Source organism: Bemisia tabaci, chromosome 1 (assembly GCF_918797505.1).
Source record: "Bemisia tabaci chromosome 1, PGI_BMITA_v3".
NCBI lineage: Eukaryota > Metazoa > Arthropoda > Insecta > Hemiptera > Aleyrodidae > Bemisia > Bemisia tabaci.
The window spans coordinates 36442445-36460168 of NC_092793.1; the positions used below are offsets into that span (position 1 = coordinate 36442445).

The window sequence follows — 17724 nt, forward strand, 5'->3', positions numbered from 1 at the left end:
TAAGACGACTGCAGATTGATCGATGGCTAAACTTGCTAAATACCGTTATTTTAGCCACCGACTTAGAGACCTAATAAATTCAATTTCTCGAGAAAAAGCAAACCAAAGCACGAAATATTTCTACTGTAGCTTCCCAAGGATGTGTAGAAGCTCCCTAAAGGTGTCTCATTAGGTGACCTTTGGTGACTTTTTTTTAAAATGAAAGTAGGTACGTGGGGAAAATCGGTATTTTTTCATGAAAAATAGGTACCCAACTTCTACCTTGTGTAGAATGTATCAGAATGCCTCGGAGAAAAATTGTAATTAGTGCGTTACAATCCTCTTAGAGTCTTCTACAAAATGGTATAAGCAAGAATTCTGAGAGACCATTTCATGATTCAGGAGAGGCTCCGACCGTTTTGTTAGAAATAGCCACTTCACGGGTTAGAAAATACATGTCCGACTATTCGCGCAGTTTGTGACACTTTCAAAGTGACTAGAAATTTTTTTGAGGTATACTATGTGTAGTTTATGACCTGTAGATACTATATTTATCAATTTTGACTCGAAAAAAAAATGTCGTCCAATTTCATAAATATCGATTTTTGAGCGCTCCCGAGCGGATTGGGACCATAGTGCGGCCGTCGCTCGACGCGTGTCTGGGGTAATGACTGGGCCTATACCTGCGCTTCAACCCCTCAACAATAGGACTGGACCGGCCGACTGGCTCCGCCCCTCAGCCGCCACTTTTCGTGGCGTGGACAATAATTGTGGTTTATCAAGAGTAAATTGTTATTGCCATCGGTCCAAAATGAAAATAGATTAAGAAATTATTCACAAACCAATCTCATTTTCTTTTTAATTGATCAATTTGTTGATGTTGTTGTTTTTGTGTGACAGACATCGCAGGATTCCTGATCCTTACCCCTCAATATCGTTCGTTTGGGTGCACTCATTTCGGCCTCCATGGCCAGCCAAGGCCGGATGCCAGTCAGCTGATAATCGAGTTGTCTTGACTCTGGGTATAAAGGGACTCTAGTGGATATCTCCGAAGACATAAGAATCGGGGCAATGTCCGTGGAACGTCCATCGGATGTCTTCGATTTCTGCTGTATGCAGCGCACATCCCGAGAACGTCCAGCGGACGTTCTTGAAAAAATGAAAAAGCAAAAAAATTAAAACGCCCGGTAGACGTCCTTCGGATAACCGCAAACTACCCAAATAGTATGAAAAGAAGTCCATGGGACGTCCATTGGATGTCTCTTACTCCCGCGATGTGCAGCACACAAGATCGGACGTCCTTCGGGTGTAAGGGTTTTTCACCGGGTGGGTGATTTTTTCAATTAATGTCCAACGGATGTTTACGTGTCTTACCATTTGCTGAAAAAAATAGATGTCCTTGGAATGTCCCTGTGTTAGTCACTTAAAAACATTGTGCTGCGGAAGAAGTATTGAATGCATTTCTGACTTGAAGAGTGCCACGATTATTTGAGCCATGTTTTTAGGATGTCAATTGTTAGTTGATAATGTATCCGTAGGGTAGGATGGGGTCAGTCCGCCAGGGTGGGTCAGTCCGCCAGTCGACCGTAGCGCCCCTAGCGGTGGTCGAATTGGGAAATTCAAAGCATGGGAGTAAGCAGTTGGAAGTGCTCATCTACTATATGTTGTTCCATGCATGATTCATTTGTTTACAACTAACCTACAGGCGAAAATGTTAAAATTGCTCCCGATCGTACCTTTTTTCTTTTTTGGAACTTTTCGTCTGGACTTTGGTGGTTTGGTGATCGAAATTTGGTGAGTACATCATCGTAAACTACTCACTCAAGGCTATTGAATCCGTTTTTGATCTTTGAAATATCTTTACTTCTGTCATGTCAGGTAACAATTTTGTGCAGCGAAGCCGGGATGGGGTCATTCCGCCAGTGACGCCGAGGGTCATTCTGCTACTGGCTAAGTGACCCCTTTTTAGGTTTAGGTGCTGCTACACTGGCTAGTCTTTTATACGTATGTAGTTCAATTTCAAAACCACCGACTTTTTATTAATATTTTAACTTTTTTTTTGAAAAAAAAAAAATTCAAATTTTGAAATTTATTAGACCTTTAAAATTAACTTTTCGTTCTTATAGTTAAAGACTTTTTTGTACTGACTGAAGTTCTGAGTTCAGATATGTTTGTTTTCCTTCATTTTTCTTAATTAAATTGTTTTTTCCAGCACTTCTCATGTCTTCATTTGCTACTGACGTATTGACCCCAGCACTGGCGGACTGACCCTAAGAATGTGGCGGACTGACCCTACTCGTGGGGTCACTCCGCCACTTTTTTTTTTTTTTTTAAAAAGTTCAAAAAAGGGGGAGAAAATGCACCTAAAGTATCCAATTTTTTTTTGTGCATAGTCAAAGGTCCAAAGATCACTCTTAGCATTCAAACAAGTTCATCCATCAATTAGGTAACTCAGGAAAAATCTTGGGGCAAAAAAGTGGCGGACTGACCCCATCCTACCCTAGACATAATTTTGGCCGAAGGTCATTTATTGGCGGTGCTAGTTCGGAAATGAAACTTGTGATAATTTGCTTATCCGGAAGATGTCCCAGAAAATTGAAATATTCGGATAACCAATGTAAACGGTGTTCTTACGTTTTTTGGACATCAAATATACTATCAATGTGAGAGTTTCCTTCTACGGATATTGCTTGGTTATCAGTTTCTGAACGTCAACTTTAACATGCATCATAGGGTATCTTTTCTTCATTAGAAATGGAATGACAAAATCGAGTGGACCGTTTGTCCGTCCAGTATATATATTATAATTTTCTTTGTTAGATTTCTCTGCTACTTCGGGCGTTTAAAGGACATTCAAACCTCCAAAAGATGACAACGTCGTCATTTGACTGTTTTTTTTTGACGGGATATAAAAATGAAAAATTGGCAACGCTGTACAGCCTAAACGAGGTGTCACTTCAAGTTGAAACTTTGAGTGGAAGTTTGCTTTACCATAAGGTTTCATTTGAGCCTTGTCCCGTTGACCAACTCGGGCATCCAAAAAAAAGGGGCTAAACTTGGCGAGGCTATAGAGGCTTGGCGTGTAACAGACCCCACAAATGTAGTAAATCAGGACTACCGCTGTATATAATTGCTTTTATTCTATCCATGCCTGCCATTTTAGCCGCCATGTTGAATTTGCGAGCTTCAATATTGGCCAAGAGTAATTTTTGACTTCATATTCGTAATGTGCGACCCAAAATACATCAGAAACGATACCCCACTCGACGCCATACGCCGATACCAAAAAAACAGGTTTCGATCAGCGGCCATTTTGGCCGCAATATTGGATTTTGGGGTTTTTTTATGGGCCGTACAGTGAGTTGTAACTCTGTTTTGAAACCTGGGATCACACAACACTATCATTGGCCGCCTCACTTGACGGTCAATTGAGAATACTCAGCGATTTTCACGCCGGGTGGGTATTTTCAGCCGCCATGTTGGATTTGCTACATTTCTTTTGACCGGAGGGCATTTTAAACACCATATTCGGATTTTACGACCCAAAAAACATTGGAATCGGTACCTCACATGCCATAATACAGAATTTTCAAAAATAAGGGCTACCGAGCGGCCGTCATTTTGTTTTTGGGCTTTGAGCGCTTTCTGCACGATTTTCAAGGTTATCACCATCCAAATTCTGATTCTAGACATCATAACGAAGAGATTGATACCACTCACCAACTTTTTTCAGAAAGTTGCCCACGGATGTACATATGAGAACAGACTAATTTGTTCCTAACTCTCCGTTAAAACACGAATGAAAAGAGGCCTCATTCATAAAAATCGGCCGAATAGAAGAGAAGTTACAGTGTTCGAAATCCGAAGAAATCAACGGAACTTCGATTTCTCCATACAAAAAATAAAATGAAGGGAAAAAAAGAAATATATAAATTACAATTAAATATAATTGACCTCAGAATTTGACAAGCAATTCAATTTTATAACGGAGAATAAATTGGGAGGAATTACAAAAAATTCGCCTCTTAATTGCAAGGGGCTTCTGTGTAAGAATTTTGACCTGAAGACAAGGGTCGAATAGGAGCAGTACTGCATACAATACTCGGTGTGCCTAAATCTAAAAAAAAAAAAATCCCGGTGTGCCTAAATCTGATCTCGGTAATCTTTATATTTTTAACTACAGTGTCTCTTAAGTCGTTTAAGCCCCCCCCCCCTCTCCCCCCCCCTCTCCCCCCCCCTCTCCCCCCCCCAAAAAAAAAATCCGTCGAGATTCTGGATCGTAAAGGCGCTTTAAAAGTATTCTGGGGCTATTATAGCTAAATCACCGGTAGTGAATCTCGTTATATTAATAAAAGGAAATTGAATCCGTAGTTTAATGCGAGCTAAGCGTTTATGCGTTTATTCCGCTGTTAGTTTCTCTATTGCGATTACTTATTTTAAGCACTCGAACATTTATACCACCAATTTTTGCCACGGCGGGGTGATTCCCTAAGAGTCGATAATATCATGAATTTTTCATAGAACCCTTCCAAAATGGCTTGCTATTTCGGCAGCCGATTCGGCCATCGAACCGGGGTTTAAAATCGTCTTTCTGTTGAATTGATGTTGCCGCGGACTTTTGTCTGTGTCCACACATGGTTTCTGTTCAGCATATCGATACATACATAAGTATTTTTACACGTAGAATCTAATTTTCACGCCAGGGAGTCGACATATTTTGATTTTTTCGATTTTATACGGAAATGGTTAAATTGATGGTTTTTAGGATTGAAAGTACTAATTATTATTGTTTCATACAAAAAAATGCACCCAAAATGACTATAGCATATTGACTTATACATATTTTCATTCACGAAATTGATTCGTAAATTCAACGATTGGGTACATCGACCTGGTATATCAAGTTTCTGCGATTTTTTAACGCAAATCGGTATTGCTCACTTTCAATTCATGAGTGAATAAAGCATGGACACGATTGAACTTCTTTTCATGGAAAGACGTTTAAAATAACAAAATCAAGACATATTTAATGCAATTGCATTTATATAGAGTCCATTTCTTTTCAATTATATAACGGGATTTATACTACCGGTGATTTGGGTATTTTAGCCCCAAAATACCTTTAAATCGACTTTAACTTTCGGGAGTTCGACAGAATTTTTCCTCTTTTTGCTTAAATTATTCTGTAGCACTTTTCCTCAAGAATCTGATAAGATTTTGCATAAGGCAGATCAAAAAACTTAAACTCGTTCGAATGGCTTCCTACATTCACAATACACGGTCTTGTCAAGGTGCGTCGTTGACCTCGCAGTGTTGGATCGTGAATTCTCTTGTTGTGCTGCTTTCCTCTTTTGAAATCTCTGTAAATGAAAACAAAAGGGGATGATATGTGCGAGTTAATGACGCACCTTAACAACACATTGTGTTGGAGTTCACTGCTTGTTTTCCTTTTATAATAACTTCTCAAACTATAAATTTATGCTTGACTAGCAAGAGTACCCGTGCCTCGCACGGGATTTGTTTCATTCGTCAGTCATGCTTTTTTAACAAAGAAACAGGTTCAATGTTTATGTATTTTTTTCAAAACAGTTATCACTCTCCCTTTACTCCTTTTTATTTGTGAAGCAATAGATAAAAGAAACAACAAATGAAAGAAAAAATAATTAAATTAAGTGGTCCGAAAATACTTACTTATGAAGGTTAATGAAAGGAAGATAAAACAATGATGAGTTTAAAAAAACAGTAAGTAAATGCATCGTCAACAGTTACGTAACGCAGCCCTGTACCCAGTGTGCCCCCTTTCTCCTCCGTACCGTAACGCCGCGCCGGCTCAGATTCCAACCGCACCGTAAAGCGTTACGTATTTCGTCACCTTCCCGCCATAGTACCACAAGTACCATGCGACGTTTAAAAATTTCCGCCATCACTTTATTTTTTACTGAGAAATTGTTCAACGAAGCTGTTCAAAAATTGCACTGGATTTTTTTTGCTACTGATAAAATTCAGTGGAATTTTCAAACAGATTCAACCAACAATTTCTCTGTAAAAAATAAAATGGTGGCGGAAATTTTTAATTGTCGCATAGCGTTTGTGATACTTTGCCCAGAAAGTGACGATTTTATGAACTTACAATTAGTATGCAAGTAGCTCAGATGGTATTCCCTCCATCCGAAATAGAAAAAGGATAATAATTGGCACATGGATCGGTGCATATTCCGTTATTTGATCCCAATACTTTGAAAATCCAAAGATCAAAGAGCACAAAATTTTTGATTAAATCAAGAAAACTTTAAAAACTGACTAAAATTCAAGGAAAAGCAGACTAAGAGCAACAATACCGCCCATTTAAACACACGTAATTCTCAACGATCTGGACAAGCGGATAGTCCATTGTTGGCGATACCCGCCGATTCGAGCACCCAGACCCTCTTCGATTCGAGGTTACCATACTGTTTTATGTGTGATTGGTGAAGTGTGATGAATATTGCTCTAACTTCCAACCACCTAATAGGAAGGGCCGTTAGTAACTAAAGATACGAATGTTGGCAATATATAAGTAATTATGTAACATATGAAATATTCAAGATAATATATAGAAAATTTTGAAATACAAATGCGAGACTGTCGCAATGTATAAGAAATGTGTCAATATATAGGAAATCGACTTCAAAATATACGGCGAAAATCGTGTAATAAACAGGGTGGCCCAGACCTACCGTACCAGACCTTTTGGCGCGTATACGTAGTATACCGCCTTTGCGATCGTTTCGACCCCCCACTCGATACAATAACCGAGTCCCTTAGTTCCTTACCGAAAAGTGACTACCGCGAACTTCTGACTCCGGTTACGACGGTTTGTAAATAACGAGGAGAGGCGGGCAAAGCGGCTAAAATCCTATCTAATTTTTACCATTATTCTGTTGAATGGATGTTGCCGCGGACTGCTAACTGTGTCCACACATGGTTTCTGTTCTGGTTCTGGTTTTCTGATATGCATATCGATACGTGAGTATTTTTACACGTAGAATCCAATGTTCACGTCAGGGAGTCGACACATTTCGATATTGATTTAATTGATTATTTAATTTGATGGTTTTTCGGGATTGAAATTATTATTGTCTCATGAGAAGTAAATGCACCCAAAATGACAATAGCATATTGATTTTTACATATTTGCACTCACGAAATTGGTTGGTAAATTCAATGAGTGGGTGCATTGACTTGGTATATCAAGTGTCTGCGATTTTTTACGGCAAATCGGTAGATTTTCGGGATGTAGATTGCTTACTTTCAATTGGACGGAGTTAAACAGAAAGGAACCAAGCCACATTGGGATCGAACCGAGAAAAAGAGGTTTAAAGTTTGGCTCCTGCATAAGACTCAATGTAACAGATAAACTTCAAGTTCAATTTCTGCAAAATTTGCTCCAACAAAAACTTTGAATTTTTGGCGATAGATAGTAGGGCAGTGGTTGAGTTCAATACCACTCATAACTCAATTTTTTCAAAATGTGGGTTGGTTCCTTTCTGTTTAACTCAGTCCAATTCATGAATGAATAAAGCATGGACATGGTTGAACTTCTTTGCATGGAAATACGTTTAAAATAACAAAATCAAGACGTATCTATGCAATTGCACTTATATCGAGTCAATTTCTTTTCAATAATATAACGGGATTTATAGTGCCGGTGATTTGGGTATTTTAGCCCCAAAATACCTTTAAATCGACTTTATCTTTCAGGAGTTCGACAAAATTTTTTCTTTCTTTGCTTCAATTATTCCGTAGCACTTTTCTTTAAGAATCTGATAAGGTTTTGCTTCGGGTAGATCAAAAAACTTAAACTCGTTCGAATGGCTTTTTACATTCACAATACACGGTCTCGTCAAAGTGCGTCGTTGACCTCTCAGTGTTGGATCGTATGAATTCTCTTGTTGTGCTACTTGCCTATTTTGAAATCTCTGTAAGTGAAAACTAAAGGGGTTGATATGTGCGAGTTAATGACGCGCCTTATCAACACATTGTGTTGGAGTTCACTGCTTGTTTTCAGTTAATTTGGGTCGTACGAAGTCCAGGATCGCGGGAATGAATAGGGAATCGACCCCAAGAAATCCGAATTTCATGGTCCCAGAGCCCCCTGGCCGTCCTTGAGGGGGGGGGGGAGTAAAAAGGGGGGGTCCGTGCTTCAAAAGTCAGGGTTTATGTTAAAATTTTGAAATTATTTCATCGGAATCAGAACGTGCGAAAATTTTTAACTGAAATCGACACCAAGAAATTAAACAAGCAGGAAGCTCCAACGCATTCGCGTCGGAGAGCGGCTCTGGCGACAGTAGTTGTAGTCAAGAATGAGGGCCTAGACACATTTTGTCACTGATGTACAAACCGACAACTGTCGATTCATGTTTTGTAACTTAGCAGATTTACGTAGCCGGTGTATAAATGTGTATTGGCCCTTGATATGCAGAATGCATGGCACTATCACTTGTTGTATACTTTTAATTTTGAAGGCTCTTTGGAGGTCCGCATCCTAAAAAATCTCTCCCACAGTATTTTTTTTAACTTGTCGTTGTGATTGGGCGCCAATTTCTTTCAATTGAGTGATCATCTTCTTTTTTTGTCAAATAACTAGTTTGTGCAACAATAAGACTGAAACTGACTGTAACTGAAATTTTGTCTTTTTAGATATTTGGTTATTTTGTATTTATTAGATTGTATATTTTCACAGCCCTGTGATAATAAACTTTGGAATGCATGGTTGATAAGTCGTTTAGCGAGGCTGCAAAAAATTTGCATTTTTATATCTGAAATTGTAGGTAATGGTTTTGAATATCGAATTGCGATATATTACACGGTTAAGATAGGGCTATATGTCTTGTCGTAAGCGGCGACATAGAGTCGATGTCATTTCAATAATCGCCCCGATGGCCACGGTAGTTGTGTGCCGTCTGCCCACGTAGCAAATGGGAGGCGAAAATGGAAGTCATCAGTGCATCGGTGAGTGTTGAACGTGAAAATTGCGCGGGCCGCGCAAATTTCGCGATCATCGATGTGTCGGGGCTGAGCATCCATCATTTTCTATCTTGTTTTGAAGCTATGTGAGTTGTGATAAAGTACATAATTTTTTTGTATTATATTACTGTATAAATAGTGTAAAATTTGTACAGAACTTTGTACAAAATAGTTTCTTGTAAAAAGTGTGGACTACTGCCACGTCGTTTCCATACAAACTCCCAATACGCCGCAAGTACCACAAATGCCCATGTTAACCAAATCACCTCATCATCCATTTTTTAAGGACACAATTTTTAATTCAAATCAACTTACTTTATCAAAACTCCAATCGTTTATCAAATAACATATATCGAGTCATTTTAACAAAATCAAAGACGGCATAATATCATTTATCACACAGCCAAAAACCTAACCTAGAAACCACGATGTTTACAAACTCAAATTGGAGAACACTCATTGGTCCAATAATAAAAATTGATTTGCCGCCTTTTTTCTTTGCAAGCAAAACGTGTGAACATGTCTGAAAATGGGATCGGGCGTCAACACTCAACGATGCACTGATGACTTCCATTTTCGCCTCCCATTTGCTACGTGGGCAGACGGCATTAGACGTTTACGGTTTCCTTGGTAACCTTTGTTTGCTATCAGCTGATATCGAGTAATATGACTAGGAAGCTCCAACCCAGTGGTTGGAGCTTCCTTAACCGCGAAAACTTTAAAATTCAAATTTTCAAATTTTGAACGTAAAGTACATTTTTTCCATCACGAGATTAAAGCACAGACAAGTTTTGAATTATTGACTGTATCACCATGATTCCAAAAATACACTACACAACATAGCATTGGCTAACAATAAAACAATATGCAATAAAATAAAGTCATGACAAGGAACATAGCCGAAAATGGCGCCGATTCCCATTAACCAACGCGCGGTCTCTCCAATGTAACATGGTCCAATGATACTCCCCAGCTGGGACCGTCCGGAATAGCAGCTCTAGTGCAAGCACCAGAGCCGCTAAAATCGGCCCATCCGTGTCCAAAATACCGACCCCTAAAGGTGGGGGACGGAGCCCTCTTTAAAAAAAATTCAAGTTCGTTAAATTGACGTGGAGGCTCGGGAAAAATGTGTATTCATGGGTAATCGACCCCTAGGAATCCAAATTTGAGGGTCCCGTTGTCCTCAGACTTTTCTGATGGAGCACAGGGGTAACCTCCACACCGGTTAAATTTAAAAGTTCAGAGTCCCCCTGTACCCCATCAGAAAAGTCTCTGAGAACAACGGGACCCTCTTTGGATTCCTCGGGGTCGATTACCCATGAATACCCATGTTTTCCGAGTCTTCTCGTCAATTTAAAGAACTTGAACTTTTTTTAAAGGGGGCTCTGTCCCCCACCTTTAGGAGTCGGTATTTTGGACACGTATGGGCCGATTTTGAATTTCTTGGTGTCGATTTAAGTTATTTCGTACGTTCTGATTCCAATGAAATAATTTCAAAATTTTGACATAAACCCTGACTTTTGAAGCACGGACCCACTTCCTTTAACCCCCCAAGGGCGGCCAGGGGGGCTCCAGGACCATGAAATTCGGGTTGATTGGGGTCGATTCCCTATTCATCCCCGCGATCCTGGACTTCGTACGACCCAAATTAACCGAAAAAAAGGCCTGGTACGGTAGGCCTGGGCCACCCTGTTACACTCAAAAAAAAACTACGGCCGTGGGACCCGGTTGCTCTGGACACTGGTGATCCCGGTGTTAACGCGCTGTTAGCCAGCTAGTACCGGACCCGATGGCCGATGGCCCGTGGAGCCCGCGCGGCCTTCATGGCCGTAAGATCGGATAGGAGCCGAGCGTAAGTTACGGGTTTCAGGATCGGAACCAACCACTTCCACGGCCGTTGGCAGTGAGGTGAGATTCAGTTTTCGGAAAATGGCGTCACCATCAGATTAAAATTGAGACGGCTCCGTGTAAATTCGCAGAAAATTATAATATTTTACGTCAATGTTATTCAGTGCGTGAATTTAAAGTTGCCGCCAGCCTTGACAATATTCGGGAGCGATCGAGCCACCACTCAGCGTTGTTTATTGAGGTTAGAATCCAGTCACTAAATTGCTTGGTCATTGATGGTCATTGCTCATTCGTGTGTTCGTTTTTCGTTTAATTTTGGAGGTTTCCGATATATTTTCTTGATTCTGTGTGGTGCACGATTGATTCTAAAGTTCTGTGTGATAACGCTTGTCAAATACTTTCGGAAATGCGACGAGAGTTAAGTGAAAATTGTCAGTTTTGGTAGTACCTACGCACTGAGCTCATATCCTCTCCCCTTGTAAGTTCGTTTGCAATTCACTTATTTTCCCCCTACTAAGGGAAAGAACTTAAATTAAAGAAAAGCAATCAATTACCTGCCACGCATCTTCCCACAGAGTAAATTACCGCCACACTAAAATACTGATAATGTAGGCACGAGAATATCCATTTATTGCTGACTGTATTTTATCATCACTTTTGCTTTGTTCTGCCTGTGTAAGAGGATACAGTTTTTATTCCATTTCGATCTAATCTCTAACTCATAGATGTTTTCAACTGTGAGTAGTATTGCAGTCTCTGACATCTTCCCTCTCTGTTACAAGTACAGCTATTTGATAGCGGAAACTTTACAGATCCCATCCTGCGCAGATTATCTGATAGTGAGAGCAAGCTCGAACGTTGTTGCTGTGAATAATCTCTCTGATTCCATATCCCAATTCTAGGGAGCTCAGTGTTACTGTAATAGTGGTAAAATTTTGTGTGAATCGCGCTTCAGTTTGCTGAAGGGAAGATCTATAATTTTAACAAGTGTGACAATTTTCGGTGGTATATTTCTTCGCTAATATTTTGTGGAAATTGCATCCGGTAGTTATTGCGGAGAGTTATATCTTGAAGTTTTGTCAACTTTTACTACTGAATTTACACCTTGAAATATTCTCAACCTCATTTTCAAGATCCTGAAGCTCTTCTAGTCGTAAGGAGTAAAAATCTGTAAGTACCTAGACCTACGCTTGTGGTTTTCCTTTGTTAATCATTTAGGTGATTTCCTACTTTGCATTCGTATTTTTTATTGAGGGATGAACCAGGTTTTGTTTTTGACAAATGCTGAATTCTCATTGAGTGAAAGTAATTACATTTATTGAGAACGGGCTGCCAAGTGATAAAAATGATTTTTCAATTTACATTTTTCGCTGCAATGAGTTTTAGCAATTCATCATACCTTGGCAGTCTGTTCTACATTTAAAATAGGTAGCAAGAATTTTTGATCTATCTACATTTGTTCCTTCCAGTGCTTCCTCAGTGCTTTATTTATTTCTAGGAAGGCTTGCAACATTAAAGTTAGGTTTTTGAAAATTTCTCTTGATATCTCTACACGATGAATAAGCTAACATTCATATGCTGATTTTCTTTCTCTAAGATTCATCTCTTTTCTCAAATTGACTTGCTGAACTATCAGCCAAGGAGTTCAAATCTCTCTTGATATCTGAAACATGATCAACAAGCTAACGTTCATATGCTCTTTTTCTTTCTCAGACAGTGAATTATCCATTACTTTCCTGAAACTAAATTGTTATGAACTATCAAGAAAGAAATATATACCTATTTTAAAGAGAAGGAAAGAAAAAAAATCTTGTTCAGAAATTGACACAAGATAATTCACTCAATGTTTAAAATTTTGCTGGAAAGTTTTTCTTTTGTATGTACTTTAAAGGTGAATTTTCAGCTGTAGTTCCGAAAAAATCCACCACGTCGCGGACAGCGGCGGCGCGCAGAGCTCCGGCCGTCCAGCGCGTAAGTAGCGCCGAGAGCGCAAGCTGCCTATGCCGCTCGAGGCCGCGACTTACGGTTTTCATGTCCGTAGGACTCCGCGCCGTCCCTGCACGTAGCAACCCGACCGTCAGGCGCGTAGGCGAACGGTAGTGCCATATAGCACATACAGTCCGTGCTCCAGGTTCGGTGCTTCTGGCCTCCACGGCCGGAGCTTTTTTTGAGTGTAAGAAATGTGTCAATATACATCCCGGGGTCCCGGGACCCCTGTTAAATTTTTTTACGGCTGCAGCTAGGAAAATGAAATTTGGGGGGTAGTCCTAGGTCAATGAAAGCTACTTTTTTACCCCCCCCCCAAAATTTGGGGGGGTTACGGACCCTAACTTTTTTTTTCAAATGGGAAGACCCCCTTTGTGATACCTTGTTCGAAAGAGCATAAAAAAAGAAAATTTTTTGCGTAAACCCGAAGTCATTATCTCAAACCGTTTCAAAATGGCGGCCGGTCAAAGCTCAAAATGGCCGAAAATTGGCACCTCTGCTATTTGCACATGGATTTGCTTGAAACTGGGTATCTGGAGGTATTTTGGCACGAGAAAAACGAATTTGACGTTAGATTTGTAAAAAAACCCTAATTTTTCAAAATGGCCGCCGGTTTAGGCTCAAAGTGGCCGAAAATTAGACAAACTCGATTTTTTGCCGATGGATTCGCCTGATTTTCGGTTTCTGGGGGCATTTTAACCCGAGAGAAACGAATTCGACGTTAGATTTTTAAACAAACCCAAATAATCGAGTTTGTCAAATTTTCGGCCACTTTGAGCCTAGGCGAATCCATCGGCAAAAAATCGAGTTTGTCCAATTTTCGGCCACTTTGAGCCTAAACCGGCGGCCATTTTGAAAAATTAGGGTTTTTTTACAAATCTAACGTCAAATTCGTTTTTCTCGTGCCAAAATACCTCCAGATACCCAGTTTCAAGCAAATCCATGTGCAAATAGCAGAGGTGCCAATTTTCGGCCATTTTGAGCTTTGACCGGCCGCCATTTTGAAACGGTTTGAGATAATGACTTCGGGTTTACGCAAAAAATTTTCTTTTTTTATGCTCTTTCGAACGAGGTATCACAAAGGAGGTCTTCCCATTCGAAAACAAAAATTAGGGTCCGTAACCCCCCCCCCCCCAAAAAAAATTTTGGGGGGTCAAAAAGTAGATTTCATTGACCTAGGACTACCCCCCAAATTTCATTTTCCTAGCTGCAGCCGTAAAAAAATTAAACAGGGGTTCCGTGACTTTTGCCGCACCCTGTATAGGGAATCGACTTCAAATTATATAGGGCGAAACTTGTGCGATGTGCAGGGTGATCCAAAAGTCCCTTTCATCCCCTCTAAATTTTTACCTAATTGAGGCAAAGATTTGAAATTTTGAGGATGTTCCTAGGTGATATAGGGAGCTACTTTCTGGCCCCCTAAAATTTTCCGGGGAACCCTTGGGGGAGGGGGAACGGAATCAAATTATTTTTTCAATCCGGAAGACCCCCTTTGTTATACCTAGTTCGAAAGAGCATAGGAAAAGGATACTTTTCAGACAGACCCGAAGTCAATATCTCAAACCGTTTCAAAATGGCGTTCGGTTAAAATTCAAGATGACCGAAAATTGACACCGTTTGTTTGTCAATAGATTTGCGCGAAAATCGGTATAAGCGGTATTTTGATGGGAGACAAACGAATTTAAAGTTAGATTTTCTATATAAAAACAACAAGAAATTTCCAAAATGATTTCCGCCGGATATTTTGAAATTGATTTCCTCTACAGGGTTATCCAAAAGTCACTGACCACCCCTGTAACTTTTTTCCAAATTGAGATAGAAGTTTGAAACTTTGGAAATGTTCCTCGGTTTAAGGTAGTAACTTTTTGGTCCCCCCAAAATTTTGGGGGGGCGGCCCCCCTTAAGGGGGGCGGGGGCTATCTTTTTTTTCAAACAGCAACCCCCCCTTTGTGATACCTTATTCGAAAGATAATAAAAAAGGAAATTTTTGGCGCAAACCGCAGGTCAAAATGTTCATTTTTGACAAAAAGGCGGCCGGTCAAAATTCAAAATGGTGGAAATTTGGCATCTCTGTTGTTTATAGACGGATTGGTGCGAAACTCGGAATCCTACGGTTTTTCGGGATGAAAAAAACGATTCTGGCATTGGTTTTCCAGAAAAGTCGGTCCTTTTCAAAATGGCGGCGGTCAAAATGGCGGCCTCGAGCGAGAAGTGGATATTTGGGCTGCATATCGTTGGATTTGCATTCAACTTGGTATCTGGGGGTATTTCGGCACGAAAAGATATCATTGAATATCATTCATTGATATTCATTGAGAATGAGTATTGAGATTCATAGAATATCTGAAATTTTGACAAATTCCAAAATGGCGGCGGAAAAATTGCGGTAAATCAGTTTGACGGCTGTTTACCGATGGATTTGCATGAAATTCGATATCCTGGCGGTTTTTGGCTGGATAAAAGGGAATCTTTCATTAGATTCTTGAAATATCAAATAATTTCATGCCAATCCATCGGTAAACAGCCGTAAAACTGATTTACCGCAATTTTTCCGCCGCCATTTTGGAATTTGTCAAAATTTCAGATATCCAATGAAAGATTCGTTTTTTTGTGCCGAAATACCCCCAGATACCAAGTTTCATGCAAATCCAACGATATGCAGCCCAAATATCCACTTCCCGCTCGAGGCCGCCATTTTGACCGCCGCCATTTTGAAAAGGACCGACTTTTCCGGAAAACCAATGCCAGAATCGTTTTTCTCATCTCGAAAAACCCTAGGATCCCGAGTTTCGCACCAATCCGTCTATAAACAACAGAGATGCCAAATTTCCACCATTTTGAATTTTGACCGGCCGCCTTTTTGTCAAAAATGAACATTTTGACCTGCGGTTTGCGCCAAAAATTTCCTTTTTTTATTATCTTTCGAATGAGGCATCACAAAGGGGGGGTTGCTGTTTGAAAAAAAGGTAGCCCCGCCCCCCTTAAGGGGGGCCGCCTCTCAAAATTTTGGGGGGACCAAAAAGTTGCTACCTCAGACCAAGGAACATTCCCAAAGTTTCAAACTTCTATCTCAATTTGGAAAAAAGTTACAGGGGTGGTCAGTGACTTTTGGATACCCCCATGGATTACATAATTTCTTGTATACTGCCGACATTCGTACCTTTAGTTACAAACGGCCCTTCATACATCTAATATCGCATGTGGAAAAAAAAAAAAAAAAAAAAAAAAAAAAAAAAAAAAACTCCAGTGAGTTGAGTCGAAAGTGAATTTCATTTTTGTCGGTCCTATCAAGTTTTTTATTTTGCCTACCCGAACATGCTAAATGTTTTGTTTCAGCTACCCGTCATGCTCAGGAGATCGGGCTCCAGGTTTGGCCGCAGACATGTTTTTTCATGATAAGGTCATCGCTTTCATTGGACCGGCATGCGCCTTTGCCCTGGAGCCGGTTGCGCGGTTGGCGGCCTACTGGAACAAACCCATCATAACAGGCATGGGAGATCAGGTGACCACAGTTACAGTACCGTGCACAAAAAAAATATTAGATCGTGGTCCAGCAAGGGGTTTTCCATCTATTCTCCCCTTTTTGTAACATTTTGGAACCAGCATGATATGCTTGAAGTTCTCGACTTGGAAAATAATATTTTTACTGCGTAGATTGATTCAATAGGAATCAGCCTAAAAAAACCAGAGGAGAATGGGAAAGAAGCAGTGAGCTCGTTAGTTGAGGGCCGTGAGAATGAATGGGAATTATAGAGTGCCAGTGACGTCAGCATCGACAATCGGGAGTATCGAGATCGGGGACAATGCGCGATGGTCGGGCATCTTTAACTGTAACATGCCCGCGGCTCATGAACTAGCATATTTTGCCGCTCAGTTCCTTTTGATTTCATACTCAATTCCCACTTTTCCATTTTGCCGAAAGGAATCGTGCCCACTTTTACATTATTTCTCATTCACCTCACACGAATTCACTCTTTCTTTCCCACCCCTCTCTAGCTCCATTTACATAAATGTGTCCATAGCAATGTGTAGGTATTATATATTAATCAATTATTTATAGTCCAATACCCATAACCCTCAACCACCTAATTGCGTAAACTAATATAATCTTCATATACTTCAATAGATAAGAGATTAGGGTGATCTACAGTTAAAATATGAATCCAATAGCTTAAATTTACCTTACATATCCCCAGAAGTAATTCCTAAATTACATAAATTGTTATATCATAATAACCCTTGTATCAGGCATTCTAAAGATCTTGCACAGCAATTAAATATTACTAACTATATATTACTTTATGTATATATTATTCTACCCCTTCTTCTCTATTGCTAATAACTATTGCACCACACCCCTTAAACCCCCCAAAATTGTTCTTAGGTTGAACTTCCTCGCATTTTTCCCCGATTATCTTGAAAATCAATGATTTATAAAGAGAAAAAATGTGTGTCTCGATCGAAAACTCATGAAATTGTCGCCAAAAATCGTAGACTTACAAAGCAAAAAATACCTAGATATGCGTGTAGGCACTTGTAGTGGTCACAAGTTACTTAAGAAAAGTAAAAAAAAAAAAAAAAAATATGTACCTCAGTTTAAAAGTTGCAATCTCTCTACCACCTTTCTTTTTTATGCATGAAAATAACCACAATTCATGGAGAGATAACTTTAGGTGTAGGTGGGGTCATTTGCCTCATTGGATAATCGGAGCCACCAATGGGAATTCATGCAGATAAAAAGGAATTTTCTCTTTCCAACCTGGCAAAACTAGCTAATAGTGAGATATTTCACAATAGACCGAGAGCCAGCACCGAATTATCTAACCGGAGAGTATACGCATTTTCACATACATTCTCAGATCGGGACACTCGAGTGTAGCAAGGATCGGGCAGTCTGGCTGGTCA

The 17724-nt window shown here is 39.9% G+C and overlaps 1 protein-coding gene across 1 annotated transcript in view; it reads left to right on the plus strand.

Moving 5' to 3' along the window:
- Positions 1-17724, plus strand: part of LOC109038378 (atrial natriuretic peptide receptor 1) — a 405535-nt gene that overhangs the window by 38015 nt on the left and 349796 nt on the right. Inside the window, exon 2 of the mRNA XM_072306602.1 lies at positions 16156-16321. Within this exon, the coding sequence (XP_072162703.1) occupies positions 16156-16321 (166 nt within the window). The remainder of the gene's footprint in view (positions 1-16155; positions 16322-17724) is intronic.